Raw genomic sequence first — 14,413 nt, forward strand, 5'->3', positions numbered from 1 at the left:
CCCAAACAGTTGATCGTCATTGCTTGTCACCAGCCTCCCACATGAGGAAAGCCAGGGCACTGTTTATCGGGACTAAGAAAGCCCTCCAAGGTAAATTTTGCTCCTTCTAAAAATGTTCCTATTGCCATGAAGCTCATAAAATTAGTTAGTCTCTTTACAGTGTTTTTTTGGAATAGCAGTTCACATTAACGCAGGTCTTCCAAGCTCTCCTGATCAGAGCAAAGACAGGTTTCTATATGACAGGAAAAAAAGGTAGGATGAGCAGTCAGTTAAGATTTTATGCCTTATCCTTCTGCCATTTTCGATTATTCAGCACAGCCTCCCTTTAAAATGACCACTTGACCTTTGCTGGAACAGCCATTAACCTTCTATAGTCTAGCGTAAACAGCTTAATTTTCTGACAGTGGCATGACAGAAGAAATTACAAAGCCAATTCCCACTCTCAGCCCAAAACAGATGCTAAATGTAAATCACTCCATTTTCAGAAGGAGGGCATTCTGCTTCAGTGACTCTGACACTTTCGTTTTCTATGGAATGAACTAAAACTTCAACCAAAATCAACCTACTTGCCCAAGGTAGGCACCTTGTTAAGGTCCACCCAATTACACTGATTCTGCATGTTAAAAACAAAGCTGGCTTGTGGCTGTTTTTTGTATATGGCCCTTTGCGTCAACAAGGCTTCTCTAGTTAAGTGAACAATTCATCCAATTTATAATCGCCTTTCTTCGAGTCAGAGAACTTACTTACCAGGGTAACTCATTCAGAACTCACGTTCACAATACCTAAATGATCAATCATTAAAAAAAAATATGCTCATGGTGAAAACTGAGCTCAAAATATCCAAAAATCTATATTTTTAATTGAAAAATAACATTACAAAAAAATAACAGCAGGTCTGTTTTAGAGCTGTCTACATTAATGAATGACCAAATAAATACCTTTATATGCACAGGGTACAAAGGCATTTTTGCATTGATCACATTGCAAATCTTAAAGAAAGGTTGATTTTATATTTCATTTTGAAAGATGGTATTACATAACACAAAACTTGGATATTTTACATATATTAGCCATTCTGCTGTTGGTTCAACATTTCCTCCTTATCCTTCTGAGAAACAGTAAGGATTTTTCGCCCGTGTTGTAGGATCAGAGCATGAGTGCCAGGTAAGGCAAAACAATGGATTTAACTGCTCCTTCCCACTGATAAGTTCTACCCAGCTGGATCAATAACCCACAAACTAAGAAGGGTTCTCATGCGCATTACAGTCTATTGAACCACTGAAAAAAGTTGTCACTATGGTTTCCTCAAGCTAAACATGCCTAGTCTTTTTTAAGCCCACACATCACACAACAGATAAGAATGACTCCTTCAAGGCCGTTGGGATTTGTCATTATTCAGTGCTAGCATTAATAACCACCTGTTTAAAATCTCAGAATACATCTAACTGAATTGGTTTTAGGAAACATTCAAATTCCCTGGCAGGATTTTTCCTGCATGTGAAAACAGGAGGTTAAAGTTTACCTTTAATGTTCAGAGAATAATTAAAAATATCTTTTGATATACAAACTATTCAAACAATTCATCTGGCAGTTAGAAAGCACAGAGGTCTTGCAGGTCTTCGTCATACGCACCAGCCCAACCATTTCTCAGTATATCCTTGGACTCTCCCCTCAGGTCTTCTCTGCCACCACACTTTGCTCACAGCCAGAGGAATATCAACCCCCATCCCCAACATAGTTTGAGTGGAGTTTGTGCATTACAGCTACTTTCATAAAATGACAGGGTTTCTATATTAGCAACTAAAAACTCTCTTGGCTTCTTATTCCTCACATATAGCAATTCTCAAGCCACCAGCATGAAAGTGCTCCCTTATGTATGACATTTTCATATATATGAATCAACCTATAGAGATGCTAAGGCCAACTTTCAGAGATGGCATCTTTAAGTACCACTCAAATAGCAAGGAGTCATTTACGTCACACAGGCCATTAGCCACATCTCGTAGTGACAGGATTCGAACCTGGAAGAAGAAACCTGGCTGACTCTTGGCTGAAACAGAGAATTTTTGGACCAGCTGATCCTCCTCACCATTAGTAACTTCAGGATGCTGGAAGATCACGCTGCATCACAAATCCACACCAACAGCCCTTTATCCAAGCATGGCCTGTTGGATTTTTTTGTTTGTTTTGGGTTTTTCTCACTATTAAAAAGAATTTATTTTCAGTTCAGATAGGAACACATGGCTACAGGCAGCAGTTAAACCAACAATTCTCATCCCTGAGATCTTGCAGGAGCAAAGACAAAAAGACAAGCAGTGCCTCTTGCAATACTCATTCACTTGGGGGACGCACACAAAATCCAAACTCTCCATGATTTTTATGGGTTTTTTAAGAGGCTCTCAGACTTGCTCTTAAAGCAAACAAAGTCCTTTTCCTAGGGGCTTACAAAAATACAGCTATTTAACCCTCCCACTGCCACTTGCAAATGTGGATTGTTTCATCAAGGTCTAGCTCACTCCTGAACGCTGACTTTGAAGGGTTGGAGGCTGGCATTTGCTGTGCTTATACACCAGGGTGTCTCCAGGTTCTCTAAATGCCGCTACAACTCCTCCTCAGAAAAGCAGCTGCATGTCTCACCCTCTAGCACCCGATGAAACACATCCACGCAACTGCTTACTCTGCACTGTCTACAGAAAAAAGACCACTGACAGCTGAAATTCAAGAGATGCCTCACCCAGTGCTGTAGCAGCACAGAGACCCTACTGGTGAGTATTTTCAAGGTCAACTGGAGGATTCAGCACGGCAAGTTCAATGACCTCCAGTGCCCTTTGCAAATCTGCATCAGCACAGGACTGAACTGGGGCTCATCAGGAGCGTCCATACCACCTTCTTTTAGAGACCTATTTCAGCGTAATCGCCTCAGTTTTCCCTTACCCCCTTGGAAAGACTACAAGTAAGTGATTCAGGACAGGAGGCCAAGTTAGGTGACTGAATTACCCATTGAGGATCCTTCATTAACAAATACCTGAGCAGATCAGCCTCCCAGTCCAGACACATAGATTAACTGCTTAAAAGTTGGTAGTGTGAATGCCCACACTGATATCTGGCCTCCATTAAGTACAAAGATACTGGGGGAGATTAAAAAATATAGAGACTAGAGGAAGAAACAAACAGTGCTTAACTCACCCTCTTCCAAGGGAGATCAAAACAGGCTTCTCCAACCCAATCAGAACTCGGAAAGCTTCATTAAGGTTTGCATAGGTGAAGTTTTCTGCTGCATCTCCAATAACCACGCAGTTTGGGTTTGCTTTATCAATCTCAGCAAATTCAGGGACAAGATCTACAGGAGGAAAAAAAAAAAAAAATCCACAGATCCCTTACCATTTCAGATCCCGTTGGAACTGATGGTTTTCCCCAGATTTGCATTTCCCTTCATTCATTCCTCAATACATTAAAAAACCCAAAAATCCAAGTCTGAATCAACTGTTCTTCAGACTCCTTCTATTCCTGCCCGGATCCTGCTATTCATCTGTCCTACAACAAAGAGCAAAATAAACCATTTCCTACCCTTGCCTTAGCTCCCGCTGCCCATGTCTCAGTTATATCTCAGCTCATTATATCCAGGCACCTAGACTTGAGGCAAACTCCTGGGCAGTTGAATGAAAATGTATAATAGCAAAGGCAGGATCCACCTCCTTTCTCCGTAGCCACACTCTACAGAAGAAAACACTTTAAACTTAAAACCTCTGCCACAATAACAAAGACAATGTAATGCCCTGCACAAGACCTCACCTATCTCCCAGTCTCTGTGGGTAAGCAGCAGACTCCTCGGTGCATTTGCTGACCCCCAGCACAACTCTGTGCCTTCACTGCACCACTGCCACCTCGCTCAGGCCAGACCACTAAGGTTTATTCCAGAGTCTCATGACTAAGGAAAAAGCTTTTCCCTGTAGGAAAACAACAGCTGGGAGCTCTTCCCCCCCCATGAGCTATGGGAATTCACTGCTCTATTGCAAACGCCCACATCTCTCTGGGGTGCTGCCCTGCGTGTCCCAGCATCTGCTGCAGCGTGGTCCCACCGTCGTGCACGAGCAAGTGTGGCCTCAGGCTGCGCTCCTTCAAAATGCGGCAGGCTGCTGGTGCTGGGGCGGTGACTTCGGCCACGGAGATGTCAAAGCCCATGCCCTGGAGCTTCTTCACAAACTTCTCCCGGGTTGCTTGGGTTTCATTAGTGCAGAACCGCAGCTTCAGACCAGATGCCTTGATCCTGTTGAGTAAAAGCGGCAGAGGGGTTAACTGGACACAGAAGAGGAGCTAGGAGTATAAGCGTTGCTGTCCCACACCTAACTTGGATAATTACATTAAAAATGCAAAGAGGAAATACCAGAACAGGTGCAGGATCCCTTCTCATGACCAAGACATGTCTAAAATATACTGATTCTGGGCACTACGGCCACAGTTTTCATGTGCAGGGCCCTTGCCATAGCATGTAACTGCCCTTCTGGAACAGAGAGCTAAGCTGAACATGGCGGCACAGGAGATGCCCACCATCCCCAGGATACCACAGTCTGTCAGGCACACGCTCCCTCCACACACCAAAAAACCCCAGATCCAGTTCCTTTTCTTTCAACCAGTCCATGGATGTAGACACACATGAACAGAAGGCACTGCACAGCCACGAGTACAGTACCTGGTGTGATACCACTGGCCGTCAGCATTTTAACTTGGATTTTCACCTTTCCACTTACTGATCACCTGCTGCAGGGATCTGCTGGAGGTAGCAGCAAGGCTTTGCACTTCTGCAGACTCCAGGTAAGAGGCCAGCTAGTTGCAATGATGCTTACATCAAGACTGGGGTGTCTTCAGTTACATTTATCATTTAATCTCTCATAAAACACCTGTGCTGTTACTTGGTGGGTAATCCTGAAAAATACGGTACTTCAACTGATTCATTAATAAATGTTTACAGGTGAATGGCTTCTCAAGGGAAGAAAGCATGGCCCCAAGTGCTCAGAGCCAAGGACATGGTTCCTGTGGAGCGGTACACTGCAATCTCGTACAGGTCCTCTGCCTCTGAGGGACTTTGTTGCCCGACCCAAGCTGCAGTGACCTACTGGGGATGTCACGAGAAGGCCTCTTCTCCAAGGATGAGTTGTCAGCCTTTTGGAGAACCAACGTATTTCAAAGTGGCCACGGAAAATCAGAAGCATTGAAAACGTATCCTGATTTTTTTTCAAATATTTGCCAAAGGGACTGTCAGTCAGCTCCTCAGATGTATTAAAATGCCAAATTTCTGTCAGTTTTAGTGTGAATTTGTACCTCATTATCTTTGAGGACCTGGGCTAACATGGGTTTAGATACCTAGGTAAGTTAGGGGCTAGGCTTATAAATTCTTATTAAAATATTATTACTTTTCTTTGTGTTAGGATGAAAAAGGACTGTTCTAGTAGGAAAGCCCCTGCATTGATTCTCAAGACAACAAAACACGGTGGGTTCCTTTTCTAGGGAAGATGATCCCAATCGGTTGGTGTAAACATTGAAACCACCTCAAGGTAACGCATCCGATGACGAACTTTCCATCAAAGGATTCTGAGAAATCCGGTCCTGACCCAGAGAGCCCCTTCCACTCATTAAAACTGCATGCCAGCGTCTTCTTCAATAATGCAGGTGATTCATTTCTTTCTTATTATTTGTCTTTCCTAATCATAGGTATGTGAATTATCAATTACACTTAGTGGTTAATTGCCCTTCATAAAGATAGCTTTTCTATTTTAAATTAGGCAGTTAATATATTGTAACTAATAGCATCCACTTGTACATTATAAATATATCTTCATTGATTGGAGCAGTGAATGTGAGAGTCACTCACAAGTTAATGAAGCAATTGAGTGAAGAAGTGCAGGGTGTACCCAGGGAATAATTATTGTTAATGAATTATGATGTGACCTTCTCAGAACAATGAACAATTGGTGTGACAGTGGGATGACAGTATTCCACATCTGTTATTCGAAACATGGTTTCAGCTGTAGTTGAAAAGCAAAGCAGTGTAATTTGGATACATAACAAACTTTAATAGACGGTGCCGTGGTTAAAAAAATCTTATTCTAAATGCAAAGCCTATCTGCACACTCTTAGGAAAAAAATTCTGTGATTCACAACTGCCTGGAAGCAGACATTTGTTGAATAAGAATTTATTCTTTCTCTTCCTAAAGGTCAACGCAATGAATCCAGGAACAACACTAACCGCCTACTTGCACAGACAAACAAATGTGCCCTCACAGGCCAGCTTGGTGAAAACAGAGATTCAGTTTTCCTATACTACAAATTTAACTTCTTTCTCAGAATTTTAGATGAAAAACAGAGTTACACTTCTGAAAGGCATGACCAAAGTGGAAGCATCCTGGACTGCTTCACGCCTTCGTGGCCACCAGCAATTACCACCTCAACAAGCAAGCTCAGTAAATGCTTTGTATGAGGTGAGGTCTACAAAGGGTTAGGCCAAGCTGGTCAGAAAATGGGAGTCCTCTAGTGAAACGTGAAAAGGACTCTCAAAAATATCCCAGAACACTGAACAAAAGACAAATCATCAAGAACTCCAGAGAAGACTTATTTCTACAGAAATACCTTTTCAATGAAAAGCCACCTTTTACTTCAAAGTTAGCATCTCTAAAAAGACCCTTTGCTAGCTCTCTGCCAAATCCTTGTACAATACGCTCACACTCACTGGTACGTGCATGATTATACACACACCGGGACGAATCCATCCCTTGGTGCCCAGCACGGGGACCGCGAGCGGAGCCTGCGGGCCAGCACGCATTGGCAAACAACTATTAACTCAGAGCTTAAATAATCAGCGGGAGCTTTTAACAGCTCTCCACTCATGTTTACAGCAAAACTCTCCTTCAGTTTTCATGGTCAGGTTTGGCACAGAAAGAGGCGGCTTGAAGGTCTCTGTCTGACAGAGGCAAGATGCTTTGCACAGCGAGTCAATACTGCACTGGGGGCACTGCTGCTAAGCTGGCCAGCTTAATGGGAAACCTGGAGCTACTGAGCTGACCCAGCCACCAGTGTCCACATTTTAAGAAGCACGTGCAGCGCAAGTTACTGCAATTTCTAGTGCCAGCAAGTGTGGGGATGTTAGGAGAAGAATAAAGGACAAAATTTGTAATGCGATGCCTTGTAAGATAAAGAGCAAGGGATTAGATACCTGCAAGTACAGCAGAATGAGGCAACAGCCGATGAACTACACAACACACATTTTATCAAGATCTCCAGCGTATTACAGATTTATCAGCATCTATATTACAGAAGCGCAGGCACACCCAGGAAACCCAGTCAATCAGGGCTTCAGCTGACTTCCATCCATCGCAGCCCTGATAAAGATCCCAGTCAGATTCCGGAAGCACCAGAAATCAATCCTGATTAGAGCGCAAGCCAGGCACACGGACAGGCAGCACGGTGCTCCACGCTGCGGGGACTCTGCATGGTCCAGGTAGCTGCGGATGTCCCAAGGCCACCTCTCGCTCCCTGTTCAGGGCCATCAGCAGGCTCACAGTCAGACAAATCCGCTCTGTTTCCAACACAGCTGCTCACACCACTCCTACTGCCCACGGGCAGGAATGGGGGAACTTGAACTTCATCTGCGTGCAGGGAGCTACGCGTGAAGGGAGAGCAGCTTCTGACCTTTTGGGGTGTCACAAGTGGCAAACTCAGCTAAAAGCATCTCTGCAGCGAAAGAAACTTCTTGGAGCCCCTCTCAGAGGGGACGGCAGAGCATGCAGGGCAGCAGGGAGCAGACGAAAAGTCCAGCTGCACCCCTCCAGCTGCACGCCGCACGGGCTCTCCTGCCAGCGCCGGCTGTGCTGGCAGAGCAGGCACCGGCTGCCCGGGGAGCTGCCACGGCACACAGGCGCTGAAGCAAAGGAACAAGTCACGGAAGAAACTTCCAAGCCAAAATTATAAGCGGACAGATGAGCACTGAAGTAACACACCAACAGGTGGGTAAGGAGACTTTTTCTAAGCCTTACCAGAGGAGGCATTTAAACCCAGGCCAGACCGAAACAACTACTCAGTCGCCCAAGCAATCCCTAAATCTAGAACCAGGGCACCCACGTGGCTCCAGGCATGCCATAAGCACACATATATCGGAGAGATGGAAATGAGGTTTTTAATTTCAGCCCTGCGCTGCCCCTCACGCTACGCCAGCTCTTTGAACTGACCTTTACCTCGTCCTGCCGGAGCAGGACACGATGCTGAGTGACAATGTCCCACAATGCAATTACCGTGCGTCAGATGAGCCGGTCCCTTACAAATCACCTCGAACTTTACACATCTGCTGGCTGTCAGCATCTGCCAGGTTCACTCACCCGAAAATAATGAAAAAACTCTCATTATTGTTCCATAACAGGTAAAGTGTTAGGACAATTATTAGACATCCTGACTGACCTTGTGCAGACTTAACCAACTGCCCTTGCCAACCTTTACGGGCAGCCTTTGGGCATATAAAACACAAAACCTGTTCTTTCAGGTGATGTAAAGGTTGCGACACCGGTAGGAAAAGAAATGGCCCCAGAATCTAGGCTGGAAGCCATCGCTCCTTCTTAAATTCACACTGCCCTGCACATGGCAGAAGCAACTAAGGACACGGGATAAGGCTAAACTTCAGGCTTCCCATCTTTGACCACTCTCTTTTGCAGTGAAGGTTTTTCCTAACACGGGAGCAGAAGAGTCCTGCCCGCAGCCGGCAGGTCCTGGGCAGACGGGCAGGGGACAGAAAGAGAAACCCTGGAAGAGGCAACAAGCCTGAGCCTGGCGACTGTCCAACGCCAACTTCAAAGGGGTTTGGAAGAGCGCTGGTTGAGATTTCCAGAACTGGCTTTTTATCCTGCTTTTGGTTTTTCAGAGTGGGGGTTTTTTTAATTTAAAAGAAAAGAAAGTGTGCTAAGCATTTATGCTATTTGACTTTTTTGCATCAGCGGATGAACACCAGTGTGTTTCAGTGTAAATTTGTCAGCACTGTAATACCATCTCTCAAACATGGGGAAATAACAGTACCAGAGAGTTATCTACCTGCAACCAAACAATAAAGTAAGACCAGGACTTTTGCAGCAATGCCGTCCTCCCACCTGGGCAGGGGTAACTTTTGCTTATTGCCCTCTGCAAGGGCCAGGGTGCTGGTGCTACCGGTAAAACATCTCCTGTCAAGAGGAGAGGAAACCGAGCCAAGAAGAAACTGAGCATAATGGTCAAAAGTAGAAATTACTTGCCTAGTTTCAAGGTCAATACAGAAGAAAGAGTCTGAAAAGAGCAGAAATTTATACCACTTCTTTAGCCTGCCTGGCTGATGGAGAACCACAGTGTGGTTTTAGCCAGCATCTAAAAAACACACTCAAAATGATGAATTAAAATGGGTTTTGCAACAAGAGATCAGTACTAGTCCTCAACAGTCTGTGTAACGGTGGGTAAAATCTCATCCAGACCACAAAATGGTGAGTGATCAGGACAAAGGGAGGTATCAAAGTCTTCTGTGCCTTCAGACACTGCTGACCAGCAGGCAATGGGATGTTTTTCCATTGCCCACAAAAGCCTCCCTGGCTGGCCCTGCCACTGCCAGGGAATAATTCACCTAACAAGTCACACATTGCTCTACACAGAAGGCAAAAACCCTCTTCTAGCCCCTGCGATGAACAGGTTACGTCTTGAAGTGTCAGATTATATTACATTTATGAATTAATGCAAATCCTGGGCCTGATCTTGCAGGCTTTTCCCAGGAGAGCCTCCTACTGCCAGAGCAGGATGCACACCTGAGAAGAGGATGCAAAAGGGTTTTCTGGCTCAGCGCTGGCTGAAAGCGATAACCCCTTCTGGGGTCCAGCTGTGGAAATGCCTGTGTGGGGGGAATACATTCGCTCCGCTTTATGTACCCTCTGCTTAAAAAGTGTATTTGTGGCAATAACATATTATACTTCCTCTGTGAATCTGCATTCATGCTATTTAGTGGCTATTTCAGCAGCATTTTTCAGCTTTAATTTCAGCTTCTGAAATATCATTATTTCAAAAGTCTGAAGGAGGCCAGCCATAACAGCCCTCACCTATCCTTGGTTCATTTGGCCAGTTTTTACAGCACGAGCCTCTCCTAATTCCACAGAAACACTGAACTTCCCGGTGTTTTGCTCGGCGGGTGCGATAAGATCAGAGGACTGTGGATGAAACCTCACGCACGCTCCTGTGATACTGCGACCTTGGCTCGCTTTCTGGTTGTTCCTTCTCTATCCCGGTGTCCAAACCTTTCCGCTCTTCTGATTTCTGCCGTCCTCACAGTATGTCCAAACTGCTGAAATCTTGCTGTCGCATCTCTGATGCTACTTTTGTCCCCTGATCTCCTGGTGTTTCCATTCGCTGATGTCCTGTCATTGGTCCTGAGTATAGCCGAGCTCATTAAAACTCCCGTTCTCTGGTGGTCCACCTTTCTGCTCCATATAGCAAGGCTGGCCTGACAAATCCTTACGTACGGCACTTTTTGGCCTCACTCCCCCTTGCATTCTTGTGTCTGAAACTCATCTCTACATCTGCTGTCTCACGAGCACAATTTCCTCTCCAGACCCATATGGCTGACCTCTCTCTATATATATAGAAGTGGGTAATTTGGAGGGAATCCAAAGGAGGGATTGCAAAAGGGATTAAAAAATAGGAGGGCATTACCTTTGAACAGGAATGCAGGCAGATTAATAGGCACGTATGAAGGAGCCACAAGAAAAGAGGCCAATGTTATTTAAGGGTGGGCAAGGGTGAAAGAAGAAAGGGCACTGTTATAAAACTAAAGACTCTGGAAACCCCATTTTGAGACACTGTTTGACAGCATTTGGTGAAAAGTCACCAAATCGTAGTTCAAAGTAAACTTTAAAAACCTACCAAAGCCTTTATTTAGGTCTTTCAATCATTCAGAATTTTTCAGAGGTAGAAATAAATACTGGAAGTCGTACATCAAAACAATCACAAAGTCCGTCTTGTCCTGAATTCTCTACAAAGGCTGCCTCTCTCTGACCACCAAATACAGCTGGATACCACAACCACTGAACAAATTACCTGATACCATAAATCATATTCCACCTGCCTGAACAGAATGGTAGTCAACAGATTTGTCTACAGATTTGTAGACAACAATATGCCACAAGAGTGAAATATAGAATTAAGTATTTAATAAAAATAATACATGCTTTTGAAGTGAATCTGCAGAAAGGAAGCACAAAGCAGAATACAAGAAAAATCTTTCTGGTCCATTACGTTCAGTAACAAGATGCATTTAATCGCTGCAGATTACCAAATTAGCTTAAAGTATTAGACCTAGCAGTCCCAGACTTTAACCGCACTGCAGGAACTGAATCAGGGCTTCTCACCTCGTCTCATAGTGGCTGGCTAATTGTCATATTGCAGCAACACAATACCGACTACGATGCAAAGATATGGGCGTATTTTGTAACAAAAGTGAACTCTGGTAGGCTTTAAATACTTAGTAACTCTCCACTTTGGAGCTGTCAGGAAAAAAATCTGAACTTTGGGGATTCAGCTAGCATGAACAGGTCTGGAATATATTTATTTGCATTAAGCAAAACATTTTTAGGGACAATATAATGAATCATACTCCAATAGCTTTCATTCTGTGCTAAAAGCAGTTGGGGTTTTTTGCCTCTGAAGCTACTAATTATTCCATTAAAATTTCAGTCAAAACTAAGTTATCTTTGTCACAGTCGAATTCTTACTTTGTATACAAACAGCACCTGTTTGTAAATAATGAATTCTGTTTCTCAGAAAAGAAAGTAAATTGCCAAAGGTTTCATTTAGCCTATTTTACAGAGAAAGAATTCACTCCCACATGCTCTGCTTACCTACTTTAAAAAGTAGTGTACAATTTCATTGCAATAGCTCAAAGACCAAGCTGCGTTCCAACAAACTCAGTGTGATTTTAATCTGGAAGCAATCGACAACTAATTCCGGCGCATCACTTGCAAAGACAGCATGGAATCTGAATGGCGATACTGCTGAGGATACGTAAAGAATCAGGCTTGATTCTAAGATTCCAGACTGAATTCACCAAACATGAAAGATGGGGAAAAAAATTACTACCGCAGTGGTAAACTGGGAGAAGTCTCAAGTTCTGAAGCACAGAACGAGGTAGAGTGGTGCTCATCCTTCAAGGATTAATCAGTATTTATACAAGGTAGTGGACGAACAAGTACCATTAGGTAGCAGGTATGACTGTAGTGTCTCCTATTATTCTTTACTGGTAAATATTTGTACAGCACATAATCGTGCTGATGGACAGTAAGTAGCTCAAGACCCTAAAGGTTAATGATGTTTAAATTCCAAAAGTGTAAGCACTTACTCATGCAATTTGTGTAGACAGCACTTGGAGTACCCACAACTTCAGGGACACAGATTTTTTTTTTTTTTTTTTTAATAATGAACATTGGTGATTAGGAAAGCAAATATAGGTTAGGAAGGTCCACTGGTCTCAGAAAACTGAGGCCATAGTTAATCATAGAATCATTTAGGTTGGAAAAGACCTTTAAGATCATTGAGTCCAACCGTAAACTTAACACTGCCAAGCCCACCACTACACCATGTCCCTAAGCACCACATCTACACATCTTTTAAATACCTCCAGGGATGGGGACTCAACCCCTTACCTGGACAGCCTGTTCCAATGCTTGACAACCCTTTCAGTGAAGACATTTTTCCTAATATCCAATCTAAACCTCCCTTGGCACAACTTGAGGCCATTTCCTCTTGTCCTATCACTTGTTACCTGGGAGAAGAGACCGACCCCACCTCTCTACACCCCCCTTTCAGGCAGTTGTAGAGAGCGATGAGGTCTCCCCTCAGCCTCCTTTTCTCCAGGCTGAACAACCCCAGGTCCCTCAGCCGCTCCCCATCAGCCTTGTGCTCCAGACCCTTCCCCAGCTCCGTTGCCCTTCTCTGGACACGCTCCAGCCCCTCAATGTCTCTCTTGGAGTGGGGGGCCCAAAACTGAACACAGCATTCGAGGTGCGGCCTCACCAGTGCCGAGTACAGGGGGCAATCACTGCCCTAGTCCTGCTGGCCACACTGTTTCTGATACAAGCCAGGATGCTATTGGCTTTCTTGGCCACCTGGGCACACTGCTGGCTCATATTCAGCCAGCTGTCGACCAACACTAATGTTACAGACTAGAGTGGAGCTGTGACAGCTCTGCACCCACTGAGGATCAGTTCTGGATCTCTTTCTGGCTCTGCCATAAACAGCTACATGACAATACAGAACTACTTCACCTTTTTGTGTCTCTGCTGCTTCAGAAAGGGCAGGTGACACCTACCCTTCTTTGGGATCCATGGACAGAAAGTGCAAAGAGAGTTAAATGCAAAGACAAAGGAACAGATATTTACACAAGAGTTTGTACAGTTTATTTGAAAGTCTCTTTCTAGGAGGAACAACTCCTTTGCTATCGCATGTCCTGAAGGCATAGCAAGCCTTGAAACTTTGAACATCTGCACAGACTGTGCTAAGCCACGCTTTGGTTATCTTCTGTGACAACAAAGATTTCCTACTCCTTGTTGCATACACACTTTCAGATGGCTCTTTGTAAACTCACAACTGTCCCACCCGAACCCCCGCACGCTGAATTGCTTTACGGTTCCAGTTCCGCTTGTTCTCCTCGCAATCTTCGCCTTGTTAGACTCTCCAGGTATTTTATTTTAACACGACTGTCCAGCTGCTCCCCAGCCTCCCTGCTCCCCAGATTTCCGTTGCGCTTTTAAAGGACTCTGTAGAAAGTTGTGCTAACAGATGCACTATACTGGCCAAACAACAGGATGTTGTAAATGTCCAACTACTGTGTGCTTTTCATATGGATATGCTAATGGGCACACTATCAGCACACAGCTGTAAATGCAAATAACAGAGCACAGGCTGAGCATCTTTTATGGATGTTTAACCACCTTCTGTCTTGTAAGAGACCAGCTCCCTGCTATTTGTAAGATAAAAAGCGAATAGCTCACCTCATGTCAATGCTGTGTAAATCAATTAAGACAATAACAGCACAGTACAGAGGCACTGTTAAGGCTGGCTCCAGAAGAAGCCTTTAAGTCACCGGTGGGCTTTCTGATCTTGTCCATGGGCTTTCTGATCTGCTCTACAGCGTCTGCCAGTTAACTGCACACACTCGGAAGAGATGTGTTTTATTTAACTCTGTTATAAGGATTTTTTTAAAACAACAACAAACGTATGCCACAGTAAACTAATCAATCAAGAAACGTTATGGGTTAAAAATTTTAAAGGGCCAAATTACCTTATCAAGCTGCTTTTGGATTTTCTAGTTATCCACCACTCCAGCAACCCCCTCTAAAGTTAACAGTAACAGTCCCTGGTGGATTTAATG

The 14,413-nt window shown here is 44.2% G+C and overlaps 1 protein-coding gene across 3 annotated transcripts in view; it reads right to left on the reverse strand.

Moving 5' to 3' along the window:
- Nucleotides 1-14,413, reverse strand: part of LHPP (phospholysine phosphohistidine inorganic pyrophosphate phosphatase) — a 92,960-nt gene that overhangs the window by 74,220 nt on the left and 4,327 nt on the right. For all 3 annotated transcript variants that reach the window (XR_012776105.1, XM_075504381.1, XM_075504379.1), the window contains exons 2-3: nucleotides 4,080-4,267; nucleotides 3,187-3,340 (exon numbers count right to left, since the gene is read on the reverse strand). Coding sequence is in view for 2 of the 3 variants with exons in the window: in XM_075504381.1 (XP_075360496.1) it covers nucleotides 3,187-3,340; nucleotides 4,080-4,267 (342 nt within the window). In the remaining variant the exon portion in view is untranslated. The remainder of the gene's footprint in view (nucleotides 1-3,186; nucleotides 3,341-4,079; nucleotides 4,268-14,413) is intronic.

This window comes from Mycteria americana, chromosome 6 (genome assembly GCF_035582795.1).
Source record: "Mycteria americana isolate JAX WOST 10 ecotype Jacksonville Zoo and Gardens chromosome 6, USCA_MyAme_1.0, whole genome shotgun sequence".
NCBI classification, from domain to species: domain Eukaryota; kingdom Metazoa; phylum Chordata; class Aves; order Ciconiiformes; family Ciconiidae; genus Mycteria; species Mycteria americana.